The sequence below is a fragment of the Pleurodeles waltl genome, chromosome 12, assembly GCF_031143425.1.
Source record: "Pleurodeles waltl isolate 20211129_DDA chromosome 12, aPleWal1.hap1.20221129, whole genome shotgun sequence".
NCBI lineage: Eukaryota > Metazoa > Chordata > Amphibia > Caudata > Salamandridae > Pleurodeles > Pleurodeles waltl.
Window position 1 is genome coordinate 115,401,079 of NC_090451.1, and position 12,206 is coordinate 115,413,284.

Consider the following 12,206-nt stretch of genomic DNA (forward strand, 5'->3'; position numbering starts at 1 on the left):
GCAACAGCTGACACAATGGTTCAACAGTTTGAATTCCCCACAGAGTACCTCCAGTGGAAAGGGAGAAGAATACCTGAACAAAATAAGATTGGGTATGGAGGCAGATGAATTGATAGAGGGAACAATGGGACTGAATAGATTAGAGTCATACACGGAAGAAGAGTTGAGATATCTATGCCCTAGAATTACAAAAGAAGTAAGCACCATACATAAGAAGTTACAAGAAATTGCAGACAGGAATGAGATCGACTTAAGTAAGACTAAACACCTGAGCAGAAGTTACAGATTAAATTTTGTGGCGAAGGACTTCGAACACATGAGATCCGCAGGGATGAAGACACACCTTAAAGAGATACTGCAGGGTGCACAAATATGGAGATGTTTAGACAAGTGGGAAAGCAGGTGGGTCAAGAAGAAGGATAAAAGGAAAGAAAGTACCCCAGAACGGAATTAGAAAGCGCAACAGAACGACGATCTGATAACTATGCTACCAATGAGAGAGACAGCAGGGGGAAAACTTGTACATGTACCGTGGCATAGATGCGATATTCAGTCTTTCACAGATGACTTTCCCAAATTGAGGGAGAAGCCAATTGAATGGTATCAGCAGACAGATAGATTTGTGAAACTCGCGAAGTGTCTCTGGGAAGACCTGAATACATTATTTGAGATTGTGGTTCCGGCAGATTTGTGAGAAGACTGTAAGAGAGCTGTAGGTTGGCCGACGAGTGAACCAGAGAGGGATAGGGACACAGGTGCACCATCACCCACGGTAATGAGTTTATACCATAAGGTGATTGAGCACTTGAAAACAAAGGTTGCGTCGAAAAATGTGGATTGGCAGAGGATTGATAGAACGGCTCAAGAGGTGAAAGAATCTATACATGCGTACTATGAAAGGTTGTTGAAAGCGTTCAAGAATTACAGTGGCACGGAAACGATTGAGCCAAAGGACATGCTCCATTTTGTGTTCAGATTTGTGGAAGGATTGAGACACGAAATCAGCCAGATGATTAAGTCACAATTGATTTGTTGGCAGTCAAAGTCGATCGATGAAGTGTTGAACTATGCAAAATACTGCAGTGATGAGATTGAGACAAAGCAGAAAAGATTGAAAGAAAAGGTGATGGTGATGCAGCTTAGAGCAGCTCAGACGGGTTTGCAAGGTTTGCAAGGTTTGCAAGGGTTTCAACAACAGATGCCACAGCAGCAGCAGCAGCAGGGAAATGCTATGTTTCAGCCGCAGATGAGAGGCAGAGGCCGAGGAGGTTTTGTGAATAATGGTCCCAATCTAAATACTGTTATGGTTCCAAATGGTATACAGGCAATGAAGAAGGTGATGCCATGTCACACGTGCGGCATCGTCGGGCATTGGAAACGGGAGTGCCCAATGATGGTGCAGGAAGGTGTAGGTCAGCAAAACAATGATGTCAATGCATTTCAGACCATGAGAGGACCGAAAATGAGAGGTCCGAACCCAAATTTTCAAAATAATATGAATCAGATGCAGGGTTTACAACCCATGCAACCGCAACAGATGCAAATGCCCTGTGTACAAATGACACAGTTGCAACCAATGCAACAGCAGTTTCCTATGGTACCTAATCAGCAAATGCAAATACCCTTAGCACCAATGAATCAGCAGCAAGTAATGCTTCCTCAACAGGTCACGGGTCAAGGAATGAGTCAAAGTGACACAGTACACCAATTCCCATTACACAGTGAGAATGGAATAAACGATATATGGGAGAGTGAAAGTTCAGATGAGGAGGGAAATTGTGTGCTTTCAGCATCTTTGGAAGTTGATCAAAAGGGTCCGTATGTGGAGGGAAGAGTTATGGGTCATCGTGTTTCATTCTTGGTTGACACAGGAGCTACACGTTCCACTGTCAGGAGCATTGAAGTACCAAATTTGCCACTTTCAGGGAGAACAGTTCAAGTGGTGGGAGTAGCAAATAGGTACCTGACAAACCCGATTACAGATCCAGTCCAAGTCCAAATTGGCAATTATCAAGGGACACACAAATTTGTGATTTGTGATTCAAGTCCAATATCACTGTTAGGGAGAGACCTATTATGCAAATTGGGGTGTTCAATTATGTGTTCAAATACCGGAATTAAAATTCAGACAAGCAGTGATGGGGAAGAAGAGGACAGTGTAGGAGGAGACGAAGTGGAAACTGTCGATGAAGAGTATCCCCTGATTACTCTTTATCCAATGATCACAGAAGCAGATATTCCTGCTGAGTTACGGGAAACAGTCGGGAAAGAAGTGTGGGACATGACAGGGAAAGAGGTGGGATTGGTGAAAGAGGTGGAACCTGTGAAAGTGACTGTAAAACACAATGTAACCTTTCCCCAGACCCCACAATACCATATGGCACAAGACACTCTCATGAAAGTCGCACAACTCATTGATGAGTTTGTGAAACAGGGAGTACTGAAAGAAGTGTTGAGCAGTCCATGTAACTCACCAATCATGGGACTGATAAAGCCAAGTGGAAAGGTCCGAATTGTTCAGGATTTGAGAAAAATAAATGACATAATAATAAAATGTTGCCCCGTAGTACCGAATCCAGCTGTGATAATGTTTCAGGTTCCTTGTGATGCTGAGTGGTTCTCAGTCGTCGACTTGTCACAAGCATTCTTTTCTGTGCCTCTTCATGAGGACAGTCAATTTCTATTTTGTTTCAAATTCCTGGACAGGGTCTATAGTTGGTGTCGAATTCCTCAAGGATTTTCGGAGTCACCATCAATATTCAATCAGATCCTAAAGAAAGATTTGGAAGCGTTAGAGTTGCCATTTGAGTCAACCCTAGTGCAGTACATTGATGATTTACTGATTGCATCCAAGACAGAAAGTGACTGTACAGCTGACACTATTGCTTTATTGAACCATTTGGGAAGGAATGGACACAAGGTGTCCCCTTCAAAGTTACAGTTCTGCCAGAAGAAGGTGAAATATTTGGGTCACCAAATAGAGAAAGGCTCACGAAGAATTATGAAGGAAAGAATAACAAGTGTACTTCAAATGAGTCCACCAAAGACGAGAAGGGAAGTGAGAAAATTCTTGGGAATGGTGAGCTACTGTCGCCAGTGGATTCCCAATTTCTCAACTCTAGCGAAACCTTTACTGAAACTGACCCAGAAAGAGGCGCTGGATGAAATTGAGCTGAAAGGGGATGAAATGGATGCTTTCATTGAATTGAAGGAATGCATGTGCAGGGCTCCAGCTTTAGGTATGCCTGATTACACAAAGCCTTTCACATTGTTTTGTCATGAACGTGATGCATGTTCTTTGTCCGTCTTGACCCAAGCCCATGGTGGCGTAAACAGACCAGTAGCATATTTTTCAGCTACTTTGGATCCGGTCGCAGCAGCACTACCTGGGTGCTTGCGCGCCGTAGCCGCAGTTGGTATCAGCCTCACTCAGAGTGAAGGAATAGTGATGGGACACCCTTTAACAGTCATGGTCCCTCACTCAGTTGAAATACTTTTGACATGTTCCCGAACACAGCACATGACTGGTGCTAGACTCACAAGGTACGAGACAATAATTCTGGGATCACCTAATGTGCAGCTAAAGAGGTGCACTACGTTGAATCCAGCAACATTGTTTCCCAGTGAAAATGCCGAAATTGAGAACGCTGAAGACATCGAGCACGACTGTCTTCAGGTGACTGAATTTTGCACCAAATCAAGGCCTGATATCAAAGACACTCCATTGGAAGAAAATGATCAAGTTATCTTTGTTGATGGTTCATGTTTAAGAGATGCACTGGGGATACTGAAAGCAGGATATGCTGTATGTACTGTAACAGGTGTTCTAGAAGCGTCATGGCTTCAGGGAGTTTACTCTGCACAAGTGGCAGAATTGGTAGCTCTTACTAGAGCTTGCCAACTCTCTGCCTTAATGAAAGTCACCATTTACACTGACAGTCAGTATGGATTTGGAATAGTACATGATTTTGGGCAATTGTGGTCACAGAGAGGCTACCTCACTTCTTCAGGATCACCAGTGAAAAATGGTGAAAGAATAAAAGAATTGTTACATGCCATTCAATTACCAGGAGAAGTAGCAGTGGTAAAATGCAGTGCACACTCGAAGGGAAAAGACTATCTTTCCCTGGGAAATGGATATGCGGATCAAGTCACAAGGTTTTGCGCATTGAACTGTATATTGCTCAGGGATGAGTGGAGCTTGATAAGTGAGCCAGAACTTGAGCAAAGTGAAGTTTTTGCCTTAAAAGTCATAGATACAATGGATGAATTGAAAGCCTTACAGAATGGTGTCAGTGAGGACGAAAAACTCTCATGGACCAAATCACAATGCGTAAAGAGACTAGATGACTTGTGGGTTTCAAATGAGGGAACATTTGTTCTTCCTAACAGCCTTTTGACTCAGATAGCCAGATTTTACCATGGACAAGCTCATCTTGGGAGGGATGCCATGATTAGACTGTTCAAAACTGATTGGTTTAACCCCAAATTTCGCCAAGTTGCTGAAGCAGTTTGCCATTGTTGCGTCATTTGCCAGCAGATGAACGCAGGGAAGGGAACAGTAGTAAATTTGAGCCACATTGGAAGGGCAGGGGGTCCCTTCAGCAGGATGCAAATGGACTTCATTGAGATGCCTGTGCATGGAGGCTTGAAGTATGTGTTGGTGGTTGTGTGCATTTTTAGTCACTGGATTGAAGCATACCCTACACGCAGAAATGACAGTCTCACAGTTGCAAAATTACTCTTGAGAGAGCTAATACCACGATTCGGATTCCCGATCTCTTTAGAATCAGATAGGGGAAGTCACTTCAATAACGAAGTAATAAAATTACTTTGTGCAGCGCTGAACATTGAGCAAAAGTTACATTGTAGCTATCGTCCTGAAGCCTCAGGTCTAGTGGAACAGATGAATGGCACACTGAAATCAAGAATGGCGAAAATATGTGCATCAACAAATTTAAAATGGCCTGACGCATTGCCTTTGGTGTTAATGTCAATGAGAAACACCCCTGACAGAAAGACTGGATTGTCCCCGCACGAGATTCTCATGGGCAGAGCCATGAGACTCCCTGCAGTTCCTGCGAATGCTCTTTTGAATATTACAGATGATATGGTGTTAGACTACTGCAAAGGTCTAGCTGACGTGGTTCGCTCTTTCTCTCACCAGGTGGAGGCAACCACCTTGCCACCGATCCAAGGTCCGGGACACGCCCTGAAAGCAGGTGACTGGGTCGTGATAAAGAAGCACGTGAGGAAGTCGTGTCTGGAACCCCGTTGGAAAGGACCTTTTCAAGTGATTCTGACAACTACCACCGCAGTGAAGTGTGCAGGAGTTCCCAACTGGATTCACGCCAGTCACACAAAGAGGGTGTCGTGCCCTACAGAAGAGGAAGTTGAAGCGTTGAAATTACCAGTGTCTGGTGACAAAGCAACAAGTGCTGAAGAAAAGCAAAAGGGAACAAGAAGCGAGCAAATAGAAATAGAGGAAGAAGGAATATTTTCTGAAAACGAAGCAGCCGATTCACTTGGGGAAGACCAAGGAGGAGCTTCGGAGAGTGACGAAGGTCCTGAAGGTGACAAAGAGCTTGAAAAAGCTGAAGGCAACAAAGAGCCTGAAGCAGGTAACGGTAACGAAGGGCTCGAGACAAGTGAAGAAGCAGGAGAGCCTGATCAGAGGAGGGCTTTCCCAGAAGCAGACGATACAAGAAAAGAAAAGGAGAATCTGATTGACCTCCCTGAGGGAGAAGATAAGACAGGTCAGAACGAAGCTGTTCAAACTCCTTCGGAAGAACTCGCAGGTCCCTCAAGCGGACTCAGTGCGAAAAGAACACAGAGCGTATCACCAGTAAAATTGAGGATCAGAGAAGCACAGACCGACAGTGAAGGACCAAAGGTGAAAGAGAAAAGGAAGGAAGTGTCTATCGAAGTACCAGCACCAAGTGAGGAGGGAGATTTGACCAAAGAAGAAAGTACCAGTGAAAGAGAGTCGAAAAGAGATGCAAAATTGAAGCGAAGGAGAATACCAAGCAAAAGGTATTCTGGTCCGGAGTGGGCGTATTTGGCCACTAACGATTGGTCAGACGAGTTCGTATCCCTCAGTCTCGAAAACGAAGAAACAGAACTTCAGTTTGGAAGTAAAAACTTCATGGACTCTGTCGATTGAGGCAATTGATAACCTGATTATTGACTTTTCAACCCGGCTAAGACATTGTTAACTTGATTGACTCTGAAACCGATTTTGAGACAATGCTGCTAACCGATAAGAGACTAAACTGCTAAAGAAAACTGCGTGAACATTGAACTCGTTCAGCTTTGTAAAAATCTGCAAATACGCTTTGATAGAGTGTCCTCAACTTTCTGATTCTATACCGATCATGACTAGCTGCATTATACAGGGCCATAGAATGAGGTGTTGTAAATACATGTGTATAGGTCTATTAATTGCATGTGTACTAATAATTGTAGTGGTAATTCTGGGAATGCATGGTAACAGTGAGAATGAGACTAATGCTACACCTACTTCTAAACCTATTATTGTCACTGAACTAACAGCTTTAAAGAGACTCGAACAAGACGAGAGACACTTGCATGATAAGAAAGAACTTTCATCTAACGTTTTCTATCGCTTGCTGAGTGAGTATGTTGAGACCATGGATGCGAAAGACTGTTATGTGTGTACACAGATACCTACCTCTGTAGTGGAAGGGGTAACGTATCACAGCATGCCGCTTACATATGGAATTACATGTAGTATTATAGCGTCTAGATTTTATGATCAAACAAACATTCACTATTTTTACACAAATTATGATGTCACTTTTGCGTATGTCCCCATAATTTTGCATCTGAGTAAAATATCCAAAGATTGGAATGCTAAATTAATGAGAGAATTTTTCGAACCAATGGCGCCTTTTCACACAGCTCACGCTCATAGGGAAAATCTTACATGCTTGCTTTCACCAGTAGAAATTAGTTTCTTAGATCGTACTGATGATAGGAGAAGTGAAATGAAAGAGAAATTAGAAAGGGAATTACACCAAAGAACATCTGTAGATAATTATGCTTTTGCTGCAATAAAGACACAAGGGAAAATAGCTTTAGACACAATGCACGTAGGGAAATTTTGTATATATAGAGCTCAATCATATTATGACACAGTTTTTGTGGGAACGAGTGAATGCAAACATACTTACGCATTTAAATCTAAATGGACATTCATGCTGAACGGACAAGACCCAGTTATTCCTGGAATATATTACATTTGTGGACTCAATGCCTATTATCGTCTTCCTAGAGGATGGTATGGGAGATGTTATTTGGGAATAGTGTTCCCAAAAGTTTACCAACTAGACGACTTAAAGAACTTTCCTAAGCTGTCACAATCACATCATGCTCAGAAAAGAGAGACAGCTTCTGGTGTGGTAGGAGATATATTTGGAGCATTGATTCCTTCAGTGGGAGTCATATTGAATTCAATCAAAATACGAAAGTTGTCTACTATTGTGGATAACATGCTGACAAAATTTTCAGGAGCTATAATCCTGATGGATGCTGAACTTGCTGCGGAAAGAGCTATGACTCTTCAAAATCGGCTTGCCTTAGACATCCTTTTAGCAAAGGATGGCGGCGTTTGCAAAATGCTTGGTACGCGTCACTGTTGTACCTATATACCAGACAGTAGTGGAAAGATTAGAACAATGCTTACAAACTTAACCAAGGAAAGCGTAGATTTAAAGGAACTGAAAGAACCCGGAGTTTGGGAGAAAGTTGGAAAAGGATTTGCTTCAGTGGGAAATTGGCTCAGCAACGTTTGGAGCGGACTAATATTAAAAATAATAAAGGGAATATTGATAGTAATAATTTGTATATTAGGCCCATGGGGAATATGGAAAATTATAAAATTATTAAAAGCAAGAAGAGAAAGAAAAAGAGAAGAAAAAGAATTGGCTAAAATGGTAGCGATATATAGGGAGAAATCAAAAGGGACTAAGAGAAAAAGGGAATTGACTGACGTGCCAAATTAATATACAAAATTTTAATGGAATAAAATTTGTGGGAAAATTTGATGTGATGACATAATTAGTCATCAGAGGAGGGATTGATGACGCAGAAAAAGAGGGTCCTATATATATTCACGCGTGTGTTGCATAATCGAACTATATAACCTAGTGTGATGTTAGTAAATGAAATAATGTACGAGGGAAAATGTGCCCTCGGAGTAGTTCGCCATCATTGTAATCGAGCTTTATTAATCACGAAGTATTGAAAACGTAGTAATCTGTTATAATTGCGACTGTATGCCATGATTTCGTGTTTAAAACTGTTTGGCTTAGCTTAAATTTAGTAGAGGCTTTGGCCTAGTTGCCTGGCCTCAAATTCTAACTGCGTGGTTTTTACTGAACTAATGAAACATGTATTCTTGCTTGAAGTTGTATTTTTCCAGTAGAGACGAGTAATGCACTTATCTTCAAGGTTCTGTACCAGGCCGGTTTCTTCCCCTTTGATACAAGGTCAGTCTCAGCAGGTGCGGACAGTGGAGGTACAGATAGTTAAATAATTGGCAAACCATGTAACGATTTGTGTTCCAAGGCTCCAAGGACAGTCTATGCATAAATGAGAGCTAGTAAAAAGACATTTTTGATTGGTCAATTTGAAGCCAATCTATGAACCCTCCAATGGAGGAACCTGCAGAATTTGGAATGTTTCTTACTTAAACCTACTGAACAAAGAGAAGTCAGCCATTTTCCTCGATGCCAGCTTGAAGCCTGATGCCAGACTCCATTTTGGTCGACACCCTGATGCCCTCTTCTCTATCTGAGAGAAAGAGACTTTGAGAATTCTCACCCTAGAGACTTTAACTTTGATTTGCCCCTTCTTGCCCATGCGATAACTTTGCCCCATTCTCCTTGCCGCTGCAAGGAAACTTGCCCTTAACTTTGCCCCTTTTAACTTGCCCATGCTGATCGAACCGATACCTGAAGGACGAAGACATTCTTGAATGCTGTTTGTATTTGGTAAATATGAAAGGATAAATGTATTATGCATTGTGTTTTTCCTTTTAGGTACCAACTGCTATTTTGATAGAGCCCAAGCTAGGAGTTTTCCAAATTGGTGTTGATTAAATTCGTTTTGCATGAAGTCCCACATGCCAATGCTGATTAGAGGTTAGTTGAGGGTTTCATTCGATGCACCATGTTAAATTGAAATCTTGTTATGCTGACCAAATGTATGAAATCAGTCAAATACAACTAGTCTTATTAGTGATTTGCATTGCTATAACTGAATGTATTATTGTTCAGATCTTGCGTAGATTGCGTTTCTTCCACCGTAATGGACAGCTAGTAATGTTCATATACACGTATCATTTGGTTTTGAGACAAATATATATCGTGTTGGCTTTGTTAATATAGAGAAATAAATTCACTAACTTTTAATAAACTGGTGTGGTTATTCATGACTGAAAGGTCATGGTGCGCCGAAATACCAACTGTTATTGATTTCTGATGTGCTATATCGATCTAATATTGAGTATTGATTACTGATTACTATAGTTATTGATTATTGATTTGAACGACTCGACTATTCTCGAATGAGGAGAGCCCGACTCGGTTAAAAGATTCACCGACCTCCAACGTGTCCAGATGCAGGTAATTTATAAGGGCTGGACGCGTTATCAACTGTAGTGAGTAATCACTAGATAGGCACAGTTTACTAGGCTAAGGTGGTGGATGAGTCACGGGTCCATAACTCACTGGCTTCCCCTTGTGGTGCAAGCGGGCTGCATTTCATAAAGTTTTGGCTGGGCTTTTGGACAAGTTAGAAATGCGCACCACAGCTCCTCCAATGACCTTGCTGCTCGCACCGCAGCAGGGGCAATGAGGATGAGGATTGACGATTCCAGGACCTACCCCAGCCAGGGCAGGCAAGGGCAACCCCACCAGTGGCTGACTCTTGAAGTCTTCTGGTGACTTGCAGTGCTGGACAGCTTCAGGGTGGTCTCAGCGTGGCACCGCGGGGGCGCTACCAGTATCACTGCACATACTGCGGGACCTGACCCCAGCCCACCAGACCGCGGCGCCGGCCGCTGGGCTCAGCTGACACAAGTCGACATCTCATCAACTAAGTGCCTGTCAGAGTGAAAGGCAGAGCTGGTATAAAAAGCTGTCGTAATTACTAAGTAAACACTTGTGCCATATGTTTATTAAATTGGCTGTTTGTGCCATATGTTAAGTAAGTTGGTTGTTAGAGCCATGACTGCAGGTGTGCATTGAAAATCTCAGGTTAGCAGGCGGCACGCTCCACCCCGGGATGGCCACTCAGATAATTGATTTTTAAGTCGAGTTCAAGCGTTCGACCTCATGTATACTTTCAGTATACTTCTCATGGCTTAAAGTGTGTTCATTTGTTGATTGCAGTGTCCTTTAAAAATTCATGCTTGCTAGTGGTCAGATCTGTCTCTTTCTCCCTCCTTTTTCTGTTTCAGAACAGTGACGAACTACTGTATTATTCCACTGTGGTTTCTTTATCTGTTGCTGGGACGGACTATTTTTGTTATTTCTTTGGTGCTCCCCTTTCACTGTGGGTGTTTTAGGCTGGTAGCTGCCTGAGTTTTGTTGCAGCATTCCGTTCCTCTCATCTCCTCCCATGTTGGTGACATTTGTTTTGGCTTTGCTTTGCTCCAGAGCAGTCCTCGTTTACCTCTGGCTCCTAAGATAAGCCTAGTTTACAAAAGAAACACCCAGTCGTTTAGCTCACTGTTCACGAAAGCCACAATATGCCCTCTGGTAGAATGTAGCTAAATCTAGAAGTAATGATGTGAAACTTGCTTAGGCTGGCATAATATTGCATCTTGAGTCTCTCTGTCTCTAGGGCTCCTCCCTGCCAGCACTCACAACATTGCACTCAGGGCATTGTTTATCTCCTTTATTGGTGCCATACATCTTCTCAGGCTGCTCTGTTCATTGAAGTGTGAGGCAAGAATGCTTCATTCTGTTAAAGTAAAAAGAAAATACTTTTCCAGCCTAATTTTCCAATTTCTGATCAGACATTTACACAAAGCGAGGTAGTGCAGTCATCTCCTCATCTCTCCTCAAGGGCTTGTGATTTCTGAAGTCAGTAGCCACTGGTGTCCACCAAAACATGGCAGGAAAAGACAAAATTATGAGACAGTGTTGACCAATTTATGTGGCAAGAAAAGTCCAGTTCTGAATTTACAATGTCAATAGATCTAACTCACGAAAATGTGAGACCTATTGCAGTGCAAATGCGGATTCAGCTGCCACGAGTCGACATAATAAACTAAGTACCCATCAAAGTGAGAGAGGTAAAAAGATGTCCTAATAATTAAAGTAAACACTTGTGCCTGGCATATCTGTTACTTAAGTTGCTTGTTTTAGACTAGAGCCACACTGGTGCACCAACTCTCAGGTTATAGCAGTCAGCTCTGCGAAAGAAAAGCTTCCCAGGAATTGTCATGACCGGAATGCCCTCTACCTCCTTTGGGCTTAAGTGTAGTTTATATAATGACCCATTTCTCATTTGGACAGCAGTTCTTATCTAATGTTGTGACTCGGAGATAGAAGCTGACTCCTGGGCTGACAAATACAAGTTAGCATATCATGTCCTGTGTGACCCAGCCTTGGACAAGGAGAACAGATTATGGCCCTCATTATGACTTTGGCGGTCTCAAACTGAGACCGCCAAAGACATGGGCGCCAGAAGACCTCCAGTCTTCCACCCGTCATAATATGGTTATTTGCGGATTCCCGCCACATTTAGGGTGGAAATTCAGCAGTAGCCATGCTGGCAGATGAGGTGCCTAGGTGGTGATACCACCTGCACCCCTGCCAGGAGGACGCCGCAAGCGGGATTTTGACCATTCAGACGGCCTGGCGGTCTCCTGCCGGCAGGGCACTGCTGGCGGTAGCAGCGCCCCCTCCTGTTCCCTGCTGGACAACCTCCATGCCAGACAAGGTAAGTCGGGCATCTGTCAGGGGAGGGGATAGAGGATTGGGGGGTGTTGTGTGTGAGTGTGTGTGGTGTCTGCATGTGTATATGAATGTGTGTATGCGTCTGTGAGTGTTGTGGTGTATTCGTGGTTGTATGCATGTGAGTGAATGCGTGTATGTATGTTACAGTGAGCACGTGTCTGTATGTCAGTGTGTATGCGTGTGAGTATGTGTGAGTGAATGCATGTATGAATGAGT

The 12,206-nt window shown here is 42.9% G+C and overlaps 1 protein-coding gene across 1 annotated transcript in view; it reads left to right on the top strand.

Annotated features, from left to right (window-relative positions):
* LOC138267084 (neurofilament medium polypeptide-like) overlaps positions 1-9,521 on the top strand; it is a 113,447-nt gene extending 103,926 nt beyond the window's left edge. The window contains exon 3 of the mRNA XM_069215932.1: positions 5,168-9,521. Within this exon, the coding sequence (XP_069072033.1) occupies positions 5,168-6,163 (996 nt within the window). The 3' untranslated portion in view covers positions 6,164-9,521. The remainder of the gene's footprint in view (positions 1-5,167) is intronic.
* Positions 9,522-12,206: the final 2,685 nt, after the last annotated feature.